At 45.1% G+C, this 14,979-nt stretch overlaps 1 protein-coding gene across 1 annotated transcript in view; it reads right to left on the reverse strand.

Moving 5' to 3' along the window:
- Window positions 1-14,708, reverse strand: part of LOC135900495 (uncharacterized) — a 54,683-nt gene extending 39,975 nt beyond the window's left edge. Inside the window, exons 1-2 of the mRNA XM_065429977.2 lie at window positions 14,237-14,708; window positions 6,802-6,921 (exon numbers count right to left, since the gene is read on the reverse strand). Of these exons, the coding sequence (XP_065286049.1) occupies window positions 6,802-6,921; window positions 14,237-14,389 (273 nt within the window). The 5' untranslated portion in view covers window positions 14,390-14,708. The remainder of the gene's footprint in view (window positions 1-6,801; window positions 6,922-14,236) is intronic.
- Window positions 14,709-14,979: the final 271 nt, after the last annotated feature.

Consider the following 14,979-nt stretch of genomic DNA (forward strand, 5'->3'; position numbering starts at 1 on the left):
GGTGCTATAATAGATCCCATCTTCTTCGATCACGCACTGACTGGGAAGCATTACGCGAACGAAATGCTTGAATAAGTGGTGGATGAGTTTCTCAGTGAAGTCCAGCAGTCACGTATTTGACTTCTGTAGTACCAGCAAACAGCAGCAACCGAGCACGAAACTGGTTGTATGCAACTTTTCATGGGCAATAAATTGGAAGGCACGGTCCTGTAAATAGGCCGGCTAGGTCCCCTGACCTTTCTCCACTCGATTTCTTTCCTTGGGGTTATGTGAAAGATTGTGCTTACATGATTGAGACAGACATGAGATTAGCTGAAGACAAGGATAACGAATGTTTGCCGTAGAATTCCGGGGCATCAGTCATCAAGAAAGCCACTGAAGATGTGATGAAACGGACACAGTACTGCATAGCTGCAAAAGGACATATTTCAGCACGTCCTCTAGGCTGTTGTTCCACGGCGCCTACGACTTCATAGATAATAAGGGTGCACTGAAATTTTGTTTTCTTTGTGTGTGTTTGTGTGTGCGTGCGTGCGTGCGTGCAGACATCCTGAATGCCAATTTGGCTCATTTAGAAGTGGTATATTTACTTTCTTGAACGCATCGGTTATGCCTTTTCTCTACACAACGGTAGCTTCTCATTCCGTTTATTTCGCATTTTATTTTTTGACACGAACCTGTTTTTGCAGCACGTATATACTTTCATGAAAAATAAAATGCTCCCTTTAATTTGACTTTGGTCCGAAGCAAGTTTCTGGCTCGAAGTATACCTTCGCACGCTCTTATGGTGCGGTGTGAGCAAAGCCGGGTATTTTGAAACATTCTCTGCCTATTACATTGCTTTTTACATTTTGTGCGTGGACAGAGCGGCGCTTCAGCCGCGTTGTCAAGGGGAGAGAGAAAACATTTATTCAGGCCATTGAGGTGGTTGCTCTTGAGGTCGAGTGGGTGGTGTCCTCGTTCCAGGACTCCACTGGTCATGGCTGCTCGACGTACTTGCTGGACGAGAGCTTTTTGTCCCGCCAGGGTATCACAGGTCAGCTGTACCTCCCACCGCTCAAATAACGGGCCATAGGCATTGTTAAGTGTTGAGGTTTGCCCCCGCACCCCCACGAGATGTGAAAGAGTGTAGGGCGTGTGTCACCGCACCAGGGGCAGATGCTGCGATACGTATGTGAGAGCATTTTACTGTATCTGTGTAGGTTTGGAAATGTGTTGGTCTGAATAAGTCGGAGAGCTACTGAATCTTCAGTGCTGAGCTTAATGTAAGGTGGAGGATAAATCCTGCGGTTGAGTCGCTGGATCTCGAGTCGGTCGCAGTAATTGAACGACAGGGGCATGAAGGTCAACTCATGGGATTGATGAGCCGATTGGTCTTGCCCCGCTCGGTTCATTAGCGCTCGAGCTAGGGCATTCGACCTTTCGTTCCCCTCCAGACCCGCGTGGCCCGGCATCCACGTGATTTGATGGTATTCTTGCAGTCTCGGGCCTAGAATCTGAGCCGCCAGCAGCAGTGTTCGTCTGTTGGTAAAATTATGGCAGGCCTGTTGCGAGTCGGTAATGACATGAACTGCGTTGCCTAGCCTGTCTTCTTGCTTTATTACCAGTGCCGCGGCTATGGTCTCAGCTGCAGCTGGGGTCTGTGCCTTTACGGAGGCCGCGAAGGTCAAGGAGTTGTCTCTGCCGTTCACGGTGGCTACCACGAAGAGGCCCCCTACAGAGTACGCCGCCACATCCACGTACGTTACGTACTGGTCACCCTTGAATTGTTGGCGCTGTCTGTCGACGCGAGCCTTGCGTCGTCCTTCATGGAGTTCATGACTCATGTGCTTCGGTATCGGGTTCGCCTTGATCTTGCCTCTGACCTCAGGCAGGAGTGATTGTTGCCCATCGAGGGCATGGAGCTCCGCTGCCGTTACGGTCCGGTGGAGGATGGCTCTGCCCGCCGCCATGTTCTGTAGTCTGGCCTTTTGCGAAGCTATAACTGCATCCGACAGCTCAGCGAAGGTGCTGTGGATCCTGAGGGCCGCTAACTTTTCGTTTGAGGTGGTGACAGAGAGACCCAGGGCCGTTTTGTACGCGCCTCTGATGATGGCATCGACTTGTTCTTGGTCGTGTTTGTTTAGCGAGTGGTAGTGATACGGCATGCTATATGTTATTCTGCTGATCACCAGAGCCTGGACGAGGCGAAGCGTGTCCTCTTCTCACATGCCCTTGCGGCTTCTTGTCATTCGTTCGATAATCCATGCGATCTGGTTGGTGGCAGACCTTAGGGTTTGGATGGTGTGGGAGGCTTTCAGGTTGCTCCGGATCTAAAAACCCAGAATCCTAGTCTTATTGGCTTCCGTTATCTTCTGGCCCTCAAGATAGAGGTCAATAGGGCCGGGGGACTTGTAGATTTCTCCTCCGTGCAGCCGGATCACCTCGGGCGTGCAACACATCCCCCGCTAGCTGCCGCAAATCTGTCCGCGGCCTTCACGGCCTCTTGAAGAGTCGCCTCTTCTCGCGCTAGGGAGCCCTTGGTGGCCCAGAGCGTGATGTCGTCTGCGTACAGGGCATAACCTAGGTCGGGGGTCAGGAATCAAGGGGCTTTTGTTATCAATGTGATCAGTCGGCCTTGAGAGAGGGATAATAAGTGTGACATAGAAATGAGAGAAAGGAATAGCCACAAAGCCATGAAACCTGCTGTTGGTGCTCCTTCCGTACCATTATCAAGGTGATGCGCTGTTTCTTTGGGTTTACGACACGCAAATCAGTTTCCTTTAATCAGCTTATTTGAGGGCGCTGCTTTATGATGCGGGTAAGAGCGCACTCACTTGGTCTTTTTCATACTTGACGAGGTTTTTTGACAGCTGGAAAAATTTGCATGCAATTAGTACGTCGCTGAAAACACCACAGCTAGATGTCATTTCAGGTAGCCTACAAATGCCTCATTGACAATTTGAAAATTAGGACAGCACTTCTTGAGTTAGATACTCAATTGCAATTACTGAATTAACTCTCAATAACGAAAGAATTACAGGGGGGTACTCCACTGTACTGGAAAAAACGTGCACTAGGTTTTCTTAGAGTAATGCAACTGCTCTCTTTTAAAGCCTTGGTGCATGACAATTGGAGAACACTGCATAATTCACTCAGCAACCGAAATGAGAGCAAGCCGGATTTACTCGAAATCAGAATCAACACCAGTCACGCGCAGCAGCGCTTATACTCGGACTCGCAGAAAAAAGAGACAGTTTCGCTGGAAAGGCGAAGCAGTATTATTGATAGCCAACTATGCGACAATTGCACGAGAGGAGATCACACCACCCTGAGGGCTCAGGCTGTGAAATTGAACTGTCTCCTACTACGAGGTCTTGTATATACCCATATAACGCCGTCACTTCAGCGCAGTTTCTTCAAGCGCAAGAAATATATAGTATATATATATGGTTCGGAGAGCTGGTCAGGCCCCTGCCCCTCCCGGAAAAATGAGAACTCTCCACCTATGGATGCCACAGCGGAGGACTCTGGATTAATTTTGATTGACACTTCAACAGATGGAACCCTCGCACTTATGTGGATAAGAATCCTTTCCTAAGCCATGCATCGGAGCATGCAGAGCGTTCTTTTTATTTGCAGCTTAGAAATCATTTAACTGATGTCGCACAAGACCATTCTTTAATCAAGTGCACTTGAGAGTTCAAGATAAAGGGTTTCAGAACACACACTTGTCGCTTGTGCTGTGTCCAGCACAGCTTCTAGAAGCACTAAGCATAGCTTTCCCACACAACTATGGTTTCTTTGAAATGCAAGATAATGAACCTCTGTGCAACTCCATCCTCTACAGGGAACATATCCTGTAACTAAGTATGGTTAGCTTAGGTTATGCAACTATGGTTAAGTAACTTACTCTGCTACCTTGTCAGCAGTTTCAGAACTGCAGTATTGATTTCTATGGTGCTAATTACCATTTTCTGCTTGGTGGAGATTTTTAAGCTACATCCAAAATTTGTGTGTTGTCACGGAAAAAGATCAAAACCAAGTGCCATGAGGACCATCAAGAAGAATATGAAACAAGCATTTTCTGCAAGAACTGAGATGTGCACTTGTGATTTATGACACTGAAGAACTGCTTTGCCCGTTAGTGCATCAGCCATCAGGATTCGCTTGATATTAAATAGCTCAAAAACTGTTTGAGCTACAACTTCAGTTCTTCTAGAGCTTTGCATTGACCAAATGGTTACTTTTCTTTCTTCTTTTGAGTATGGGCACATCTGTTCCTTGCTTGGACAAAATTCTTGGAAAACTGTTGTTCCATGAAATAAATAGCCAAACCTCGACACAATGAACCTCAATTTAACGAAATTCGCGATGCAACAAAATGTGTTCATGTCCCGATCTTAGTTGCATGAAAACCGTTATTTATTTTTTGCAATCTAAAATGCAACATTGTGACAGTTTCAATTTAACAAACTTTTCGACCATTTCAATCATGTACTGGGAGCCTGCATGGCTAGTAAATAGAGCAAAAAACTATGAAAGCCGAGAAAAAAGTTATTTCAAGCGTCCTTCTACATGAAAAGTTTGAGCAGCAAAACTGCTGTCAAGGTCCGCATGCCGGGACGCGGTGGTAAGCAGGAAACACTGCTGCGCCATTTGCCACGTTGGTAGACAAGTCGGAGAAACACGACAGCTGACAATTCCTTTTGTGCAAAAGGGATGGGGAGGGAGTGAACAAGCGGTAACGTTTTCAAACATCCGCTGGGGGGAAGGGATGGCGAGGAACGCGTGCCTATCTGCCTTCTCCTCCTCAGGCGTGTCCGTGCATGGGCAATAAGCCGTATCGATCTTGGAGGTAATCTCCCCGTGGCAAGCCAGAATGGATGGTGCCTTTGCGTACAATTTTGCTGTTTCCGCACGTCCCTAGTGCTTGTGATTGTGTAATCTCATTTCCGAGAAATGGTACGAAGCGCTCACTCGTGTTGTAACTGCGAGTTTGTGGCGATCGAGTGAGATCTGTTAATGCTGGCGGAGCCCGCATGACACTGATAAAACTATGAACCTCACTTGAACTATGAACTATGAACCTCTTCGCTATCACCATCAATGCTCCATCTTTCTGGTGAAACTCATCTTGTTTGGGGGGGGAGCAATATTGGCATCTTTTTGCCCTTTTGTTTTTAATATGTGGGCACCGCCTGCGGGCATTAATCGCAGTCAGCTATGGCGTCCAAGGTTTGCGACACCGTGCAACGCAACACGCGCAGATTTCGGATGCCATGAGCCACGACGCATTGATCTTGGTGCTATCGGCACCGCACGCACCAGTGCTCCTGGCCACGTTATTATGGCCCGACCTTCTTGCGACATGTTCATAAGTGCTTACTGACAAAACGTTATCCGCCTGGAATGCTCTGGGAATTTGTGAAGTTTCTTTTTTTAATCCTGAAACTTTAAAACATCGAATTAACGAAATTTGCAATTTATCAAAGTTTTTTGCTGCAAGGACAACTTCATTATATCGGGGTTCGACTGTTACTGCTTTTGTAATCAAGACTCCATTGTCAAATTTACACCATTCCAAAACATGTTTGTTTAAACTTTATTTCCATGTATGCCATCATACGTTAAACAATACAGCCTGGAAGTTTTTTGTGCATAGGCTATGTTTTGTTTCAATAAGTATATCTCTTCAATTCTCTTATATTGTGTTAACATTGTTATGCCACATTTTCTATGCCTTCATTTTGTCAGTGCAACGTATTTGACTCGCACCTTTTTACTACCTCTACAAATGTAAAGGAGTTCACTCTTAGAAAAGCATTTACAGCCACCATTTAAAAGCACTGCATGATAAAGTAATCAAGGGTCAACGAATAAGACAAGTTGCTTCACAAAAAAGTAAACATAAGTGCCACGGCACAAAAACAAGGAGTGTAGGCAGAAAGGAAGCCCAAAGTGTTTCGGATACCTACAGAGCACCAACACTCATTAGGGAGAGCTCCGAGCAAGATGAAAATGCGTGCCTTAAAATATCATATTGTGCACAATCTCAGCTAGGCACCTAAATATGGCACCAGAAACAATACGGAAGCTGCAGAAATAGACCACATGAAACAACACTAAGCTCCTTTGATAGCAATTGATTCCTCGACCCTAGCGACGTGACAGATCACGCCTCATGCAGAATAACTTTATTGTTATTTTCATTCTTTTGCTGTTCTAGCTTGTTTCACAGATGACGACCCTTGAAGACTCCTGCACGTTTTCGCTTGTTTCATATTTTGTCGTGTCATCGCACTTGACACGTTCAGTGCAGCAACACACTTTGAAGTCCCGATTTCTGTGCACTCGTCATATCCCATTGGTGCACTGTGACGTACCGGTGAGTCAACGGAGTTTTGCTCCTTACTTCCTGAATGTGCAGTGAGGTGGCTCCATGATGCGTCAAATCAGAAACAAAAAGTATCTTTCCTACCCATTGATGTCAAGCGAAAACATCGGTTGCGCATTGCAGGAAAACCGCACATAGCCACACAGGGTGAAGAACTACCATGACCCACCAGGAGGTGAAAGTGTTGTTTGTGCAACGAGCAATGGTTCACTATTTTAGTTCTTCTCGCCCATAGAACTGTCAAAAGTAGCACTTGTGCTCCTGTTCATAGTTGTTTGTCAGTGTTGTGGTGCTAAGTAAATAAAAATGGAACCACCACACATGGTAAACACTAAACAGCTCAAACCTTAATGTTACATTAGGCATAGGTGAGCTAAGGGTCAAGGCAACCAGAGTTATGCCATTCTGACAGAGAGGGTACATACCAGTGTCGCCAGATTGTCTTTGTTTGTCACAACCACCTTAGTGTAGGCGATTTGAGTTTTCAGGCGCTTCTCCTCCTTCAAAGCCTCGGCTATTTCGCAGGTGTACTTGCGCCTAAGAGCCTGTAATTCAGAGAATACAATCACTGATAAATGTATTGCCTGAAGCAGGGTCGTCAAGTGCTGCAGTTGAAAGAAATTTTAAAGTTCAAAAACATTTTTCCACAGTTACATTTCTAGGGTTGAATGGAGTAGCCATTCTCACAGGTGACAACAAAGACAGAAGCGAAGACAGCGTACTGCAGGGAAAGACAATATGCTGTACACATGACTGATTGAGTGATTGATTTATTGAGTGGGTGAGTGACGGGGTTTAATATTCCACAGGAATACTGGGCTATACGAGATCCTGTAGTATATTATTTCCACCACCTGGTATTCTTTAATAGACACATAAATTTAAGTACATCAGTATTTTAACACCTGGATTTTATCAAAATGTGGTGGCCACTGCAGACGCCGGGAATCAAACCCACAACGTTGTGCTGTGCAACAGAACACCATAGCCACTGGGCCACTGCGATAGCAGCTGTACGCATTATGACGACAGAGGTGCCACAGCAGTACAGTGTACCACAGTGAAGCGGCACAACTTTGTTTTCATCGTTTATTTGCTTGCACTTAGTGCAACAGTAGGTATAGTATTTTTACAATGTGTAAGTGGCTATGGAGAAGCAGAGCTGAAACTTTGCGTGCGGACAGCAGCGTCGTAACACAGTCTACAAGCCAAACAAAACAGCTTTTCGTAGGGCATGCTGCAATTTCATGTTGGCAAGTTCATCGCTCATATTGAGGTACATGTACCTTGAGGCATCCTTGAGGTCTGACCTGACTCGCTGACATGCTAGAACGTGGGAGCGGATGTGCTCCTTGGAAAGCACATTCCTATGGACAGAGCTTGGCTGGACACATCAGGCATTAGCAAGCTTTAATAGCATGTTTGTGACTGTTTAAGATATTGTGCCATTTTGGTGACCTTCCTACGGTATGACATCAACACATTTTAGTAGGACAATCGTACTGCTGCAACAACTCCTGGCGAGCACTGGTTCCCTATAGACATACTTCAAGATTACCAAAAAAGAGGGTGCTGCTGTACGACTGGAGAGGGCCAGAATGTTAGTGTCGCTGTCGTCTACTCCCACTTAGTTCAGATATTGAGTCTTGTCTAACGACTCCCTTGAGTCCACAATGCAGAATACATACCACACTAGCATCAAATGTAAAGTCAAAAAGGGGGGTGGACATATGGAGTAGCACACATGGTATAAAGGTTATAAACAGGGATAAGGTGCCTCAGAAAGGCTGGCCAACATTTCGATAGGAGAACCTATCTTCTTCAAAGGCAGTCTCGTCATCCTCGGAGGGTTAGGTCTATTGAGTTAGTGGAGTGACGTCACGTGCAGTCGTTGTCGGTGGCGGCTGACTGTAAAGGGAAAATGAGCTATGTCGTTTGATGGCTCTAGGCGTGGTAGTCCAGAGTAGCCTACAGATGCAACACTAACTTCAAGGACATTCTTGTACATGCCAAGCTACGGACAAAGACAGCATCCGGTCCCTGTGGCCACCCTAGGTGCTCTACATGGAAGCATATTCAATCTATTACTATAGTAAAAAGTACAGCGTCAAATTACCTTCACAAGGCGACTTCGACTTTCACCTGCATGTCAAGCACTGTAATCTTCTGTCTAGAATGTGCTACTTATAACAAACAATACGTAGGTGAGACTGGACAACAAATTCACACAAGACTCAACGGCCATCATGCAGATACGAAACACAACTTACCTAAAGCAGTAGCCAGCCACTTCAATGAACATGGCCATATATTCAATAAATCAAGACTCTATATTACTACAAACAAGTTTACATTCCCCACATGAGAGGAAACATACAGACCAATACACAGATTTAAATCCCTACACCTGACAAGGATCAATTTGACACGTGGCAACTTAAAATCGCTAAAAGCTGTAACTTGAACCAGAAATGATATCATTAACAAGGCCCAAAACATGTTATGCCAACAGCTAACCTCGATTCTCAATCTCACCTATTCCTCCATTTCCAGTTCTTTCCTGCCTCGCCCCTAACACTCAAGTTATTATTCTCTTCCACGCTTTTACGCATACATCAATCATACAAGCAATTTTCCAATGTACACCTGCCCCTTCCCGTTTTTACTGCCATGACCCTTATACTTGCTCTTGCAATTTTTTTTTCCTCCTGTTTTTTTTTTCACTTTTTTTTCCTTTAAAGGCCCACATTGACACATTCCAAAGCACCGGGCGCCAGAATACCTTTCTTGGTGCCTCGACCACACACGGTCTCCCCACTTCTGTATGCCACTGTGACGAATCCTACGCCGAAATAGTGAGGCTAACGTCTCTCGAAAGACCAATCCGCTGCCTTGCAACTATCCTATTTCCCCCAGACTTCGTGTCGCCATGTTAAAGTGCAACTCAAGCAATTTTTTTACTATGTCAAGGTAATAGAATATTTAGGTTCCCGAGACCCTCCTGTGATGCGTCTGATAGTAGACTTGTTTTGCAAATTCGAAAAAAAACTTTAAATAAGCAAAAAAGCGCAAAAATTAGGGGTATTGCCAGTGGCGTAGCTAGGTCACGTGGCACCCGGGGCCCTTAGGTCTTCTGTCAACCCCCCCCCGCTGGGTGTAGCCGGCGGAAAGAGGGATGTCTTCAGACGTATATGACACCTCCCCCTCCCTCACTGGCCCCTTGCACCCGGGGCCCACGGCGCCCCAGCCCCCCTGTTGCTACGCCACTGGGTATTGCGTCAGCAGCCAGACTCACACTTTAAAGGTATAGCTGGTTTGAAATACTGTTGCTGCATTTCAGGACAAAGCATGCAGTTTGTAAATGTGCTGGTTAAGTAGAACTTAAATAGGAAACATCATGCTCTCATACAATCTTACGGGCTGGAGTAAAGCTTGTAACCCCGGTTGGACAGTGCTAGTACTGAAAGCACCCCTACATACTGCCTAGGTCATGAACTGCAGATTTGATTATACCTAACCTTGCCCCCTGAGAATGAAAAAGAAATTTTACAAAGCTTTACAAATAGCCAATGGAGCTAGCATTTGCGTGCAACAGCAGTGTTGCTCTCAAACACACGCAAGCAGAGAGCTGTGGCATCTCTTTAAATATTTCGCCACCTTTGCTTTAAATGCAGAAAAAAAAAAACAAGTATAAAGGGTTGCATGTCAAGAACTGCAAGTAATGTTTTCAAATGTGCTCCGCAAACACTGTACTGATAGACTCGCTGTACATTTTAATAAAAGAAAGCAATTCACAGGCACCAATAAATGAATAAGACCAAAAAATACTAGAGGATTTGTTAGGAGCTCGCTAATAATGTGCACTAGGTTTCATCCACACCAAAAGGTTATTTTTTTTTTTTTAGCATCGATGCTACTTGGAACACCGTATATACTTTGTGGGACATCACAAACAGAAGGCAGTGAGAACCAAACAGAACAAATACACATGAATAGGTAATGCAACGAGTACAAGAAATAAAATGTGATATCACCTAAGGTATTTTTGAGAAATTACTGAGGCAGGGTAGAGAGGCACAACTGCATGACTCGAATGACTTGACACACATGGCGTCAGTGCACCGCTACGAGGAGCTGGAAATTCTTCCACGATCACACGGGGACGTTACGCAAAATTAGGGGTCATACTTTTTCTACATGTGCTGGTGCATGCATTGTTTCGTTTGGCTCCTGTTGGCTTTATTATTTTGGCATCCTATGAATGTATGGCGAACACACACTGTCCACGTTTTTTTCGTTCTTCCTGCGCAAAACAAGAACAAGGTAAAAGCTGGAGCCAACGTTTTGACAAGTGTCTTTTTCAACGCCTTGAAAAAGAAGTCCACTTGTCGAAACATTCGCTCCCACTTCTACCTTGTTCTCGTTTTCCTCATTGCCTTGAATTTCCATCTCTCGCTTTCCCCATGTTTTTCCTGGATTTCATGGCTCCTGCACTTTTGTTCTTTCTGCACTTAATGCAGGCCAACCGCGGCAGTTGAAAATGCATGAAACCAACTGAAGTGGTTGCAAGCTCATGACAAGAGAGAGACATATAAAAACAAAGAAAACGCAAGGAAACTAAAGGCCAACTGCAACAAAATTTCACTTTTGTTAAATTGGTAATAAATGAGTAAATTGGTAATAAATGAGCGGTATATCCTGTTGAAGCAATTTTGTCAGTATTGCAGGACTAGAACTTGTCTCATTTTCTTGCAAGTTATTAGAAACATTTAAATAGCACCTATGTGAATGACACGTGCAGCTAGTGGTGAGTACACGCGACACAAGTCCCAGCAAGTCGCCTCCAAGATTTTTCAGCGTGCCACAGGCAGCCGCAGGTGCCGCATAATCTTGGAAGTCATGCCAAGGAGCTGCACATTATAAGTCATGCGCCACTACCAGCGAGCGGTAATGGTAGCATTTCTTTTTATTTTCAGTTTAAATGTCAATAACATATTTTCTCCAGCATTTCATGAAGCATCTACTCGGATTTCACACATAAATCTGCACTATGTGAAATCAACCTTAATAGAGGGCCCAAAATTTCACGGCAGCTGGTCTTTGAAAAGCAGGGTATCTCCGGTTGACTACCCGGTATTGGATAAGGGGTACAAAGAATGAGAGGGAAAGAAGGAATATTGCCTATGTGGGCACTGGCACACAGTCCACGAAGGCGCCGCTTAGTAATACAGCGTCAATGCCCCACACACACAGATGACAAGAAGTGTTGGTGAGGAAAGGCAGCTGAAAGCAGAGTATATCATACTTGATGTGTTACTGCTTCAGGAAGGTACTGACTCGGGGGGAGGACTATATCTTTTCTTTCTTCCACTTTGGCACTTGTTTCAGCACTATAGCAACTGCCGACAAGAGCCTACCTGCTTCAATGAAAGTAGCACTTTGCAGTCAAACCACAGTGCTTCCTTTTCTTTTTTTAGCCTCTGCAAGAGGCAATTTCAGCACTTTCACAATTTTTCGGTTTATCATTTCTGTAGAATTTTCATTTCTACACACACTGTAGAAAAACACCGCACTTGCTGCTTTGACCGTATCAACAGTATCAGCGCTTTAATTTTCACAAGCATCTTTTGGAAATAAACCACTCAGCTAGCGAAAGTCTAATGCAGCCAAGTGTACAAGCCACATTTCGTACTTTTAATGAATGGACAAGACAACTGCAGGTTCAAGAAATTTCAGATTAGGTCATTTAAATTCTGGGGTTTTATGTATGAAAACCATGCTCTCATTATGGGGCACACCATAGTGAGGGACTCCGAGTTAGTTTTGACCACCTGGGGTTCTTGAATGTGCACCTAAATCTAAGTAGATGATTTGCATTTCGCTCACATCGAAATTCACCCCTTGCTGCTGTGATCAGACCAATGATATTGAGCTTAGCAGCGAGTCTCAAAAAAAGAAAGACAGAGAAATAGAGAATCTAAAGCTCTCAGGGGTAAGCTGTAGTGTATTTTCAATGAACATCAAAGAACCCAAGGCGTTCAAAGTAAATCTCGGACAACACACTGCGGCGTCTATAGTAACCTGTGCACTCCTGTGAGACATTGAAATTTCGCAATCTAATCTTTTTTATGACCACACTGAGACAGTCTGTCCGTTTCAGTCACAGTATAGACATCTGTGCACATGACATGTTTCTACCACTTTTGTCTAATAGAAGTGGTGAGAAAAAGAGCATGGACACCAAGCTATGGGTAAATTGAACCTTCTGTTTGCCCAACAATGCCCCGTTTCACTTGAATGTGCAGAGTGTAGCTACAATGAAACTGAGACTGGCGAGTCGGTAATGCTTCATTTTGAACACAAAAACAGCACACATAAAAACCAAACAGCTGACCAGCAGTACTCACGGATGTCAGCATTCATTCTGTACAAGCACAAGTTAGTGCATGGGTGCAGGAACGTTGGAAAGCAATATGCCATCAACATCATGTTTTTTGCGAGGAATAGGCTGGGACTGAATTGCGCTCTTGTCAACAACTGGACTGCTAAACAGCACGAGGCAGCTCAAGACAAGTGTGGTATCAAGCACACGCTAAAGTTGATACCCCGTTATAGTGGCATGGTTTATAATATGTCCTCATCATGTGGTAAAACTTGCATGGAACAGACAGGACACTAATGTACAGTTAGGAGCACAGTGCGTCTGTCAGGAATGCAGCTTCCAGCAGTCTATCCCTGTGCTGCTTATCGTGCAGTTGTTAAAACACAAATATCAGACTTCCCGAGAAGTGGTTGAAGCATATCACATTTACAAAAAAAGGGAAAACTGTTAGCTGGACATCAGTCGGTTTGCATGACAAGGAAATGCTGTTTCGGTGAAAGCAACTTTCTTTACATTAACTGAATCAGATGGCTTTGGCAATTCAGGCCACGTTTGTATTTCAGCTTGTTTCAGCAAATATGTATATAGTATCAGCAAGTACTTCAGCTTGGAATTCTATGCTAGTGGTGTGTTGGTATTCCTTCCTGTGCGTCCTGGTTTTTATGTGCGCTACCTTATATCCAAAATGGGGTATTGCTAACACGACACCTTTAATGAAGGTACTGCCTTGTCTGACAGGATTTTTCAACAGTCCCGATTTCTTCAGCCAATGGTAAAGGAAACGTTTCTCCTTCCTCCTAATGGCTGCAGCGAATAATTAACTCGTGTCAGTGATTCGAGTGAATCATTCAACTCTCTTTATGAAAAACATGACATGAATGGCTGTGCAGTGAACCCATGTAATTACAGAGTAATTTTTGGGGACTCCCTGGAAAATGCACAAATAATCATCCTAGTGCCTTGATTTTCTTTCAATAAGTCCGCAGCACCAGGGAATAACATTACGCAACATCAACACATTTATTAATTACTGGCAGCCCATCATAATTCATAATTGAAAGGGAACACAAATCGTGATAGTAGGAGGATTACAGCGTTAGCAGACACCCTCTGGCGGCCGCTTAATTTGTCCCCAAAACAGGCCCCTTTGGCTTTCTAGCGAGTTCCCACTCCGAAGTGCCACGGGGAGCAAAGAATTAGGCCGGCCTCGCCACAGTATCCAAAATTCGGAATGACTTCAGAGGATTTGCTGCATGCAGGCCTATAGTTGATGCGTACGTGACATAGTAGGAAAGTGCACGCGCGCACGCACACCTGTCAATTTCTGCTGGGGTGTGTCTTTGTGATTCTTTACTACGCCACGTATGCACCAAATATGGCCACAGACCGCGACAGACAAATCCAGTCCCAGTATGCAAAGTATGCACTCGAAACAACGCTGAACACGAACGCACGCCGACCCAAAGAGTGATGCTCACCTTAGTTTTGTCCACAACGCTTCGGACCTTTTCCTCCATATCTGCTGATTTCGCTAGTGACTGCACGTATTCAACGCAAGCAAAATATTCCTCCGTTTCCTCCGCCGTCATTCGCGTCAAATTGCCGTCAGCGCTCGCGCCGCTCGTCGCCATGCCAGCTGTCGGGTTGTTATGGATATTCTTTTAACGTACCTTCGCGTCGCTCTTCGTAGGCTACGAAAAATGCGATTGATAAGACCTCCCTATGACCAAACGAACACATAGAATGTCAAAAACAAAGAAGAAAACTAAAGTAAACGCTGTTCACGCAGCACGAGCTGTGATCTTAAATACTACCGCCCTACCATAAGATAACAATGGCGATGCGGCTTTTAGCAGCTGTCAGGAGGCAACTGCAGTACTCCTATAATATACAAATACCTGCAAATGCATATGATATCTGCCAGAGCTGTCTTTTTTTTTTACTGCACCGTTATTTAGTTTTAACTATAGTGTACTACAAATAGGTTGAGCGAGAAGGACGGCTCTCACACCACAGAACACCTATACAAACTGGTAGCACGGCCGCCCAGGCAGTGGCGTAGCTAGGTCGTCTGGCACCCGGGGCCCAAAGGTCTTCTGTCCCCCCCCCCCCCCCCCCCCCCCTGGGTGTAGCCGGCGGAAAGAGGAGTGTCTTCAGACGTATATGACACCCCCCCACTGGCCCCTTGCACCCGGGGCCCACGGCCCCCCGGCCCCCCCTG

Source organism: Dermacentor albipictus, chromosome 5, assembly GCF_038994185.2.
Source record: "Dermacentor albipictus isolate Rhodes 1998 colony chromosome 5, USDA_Dalb.pri_finalv2, whole genome shotgun sequence".
NCBI classification, from domain to species: domain Eukaryota; kingdom Metazoa; phylum Arthropoda; class Arachnida; order Ixodida; family Ixodidae; genus Dermacentor; species Dermacentor albipictus.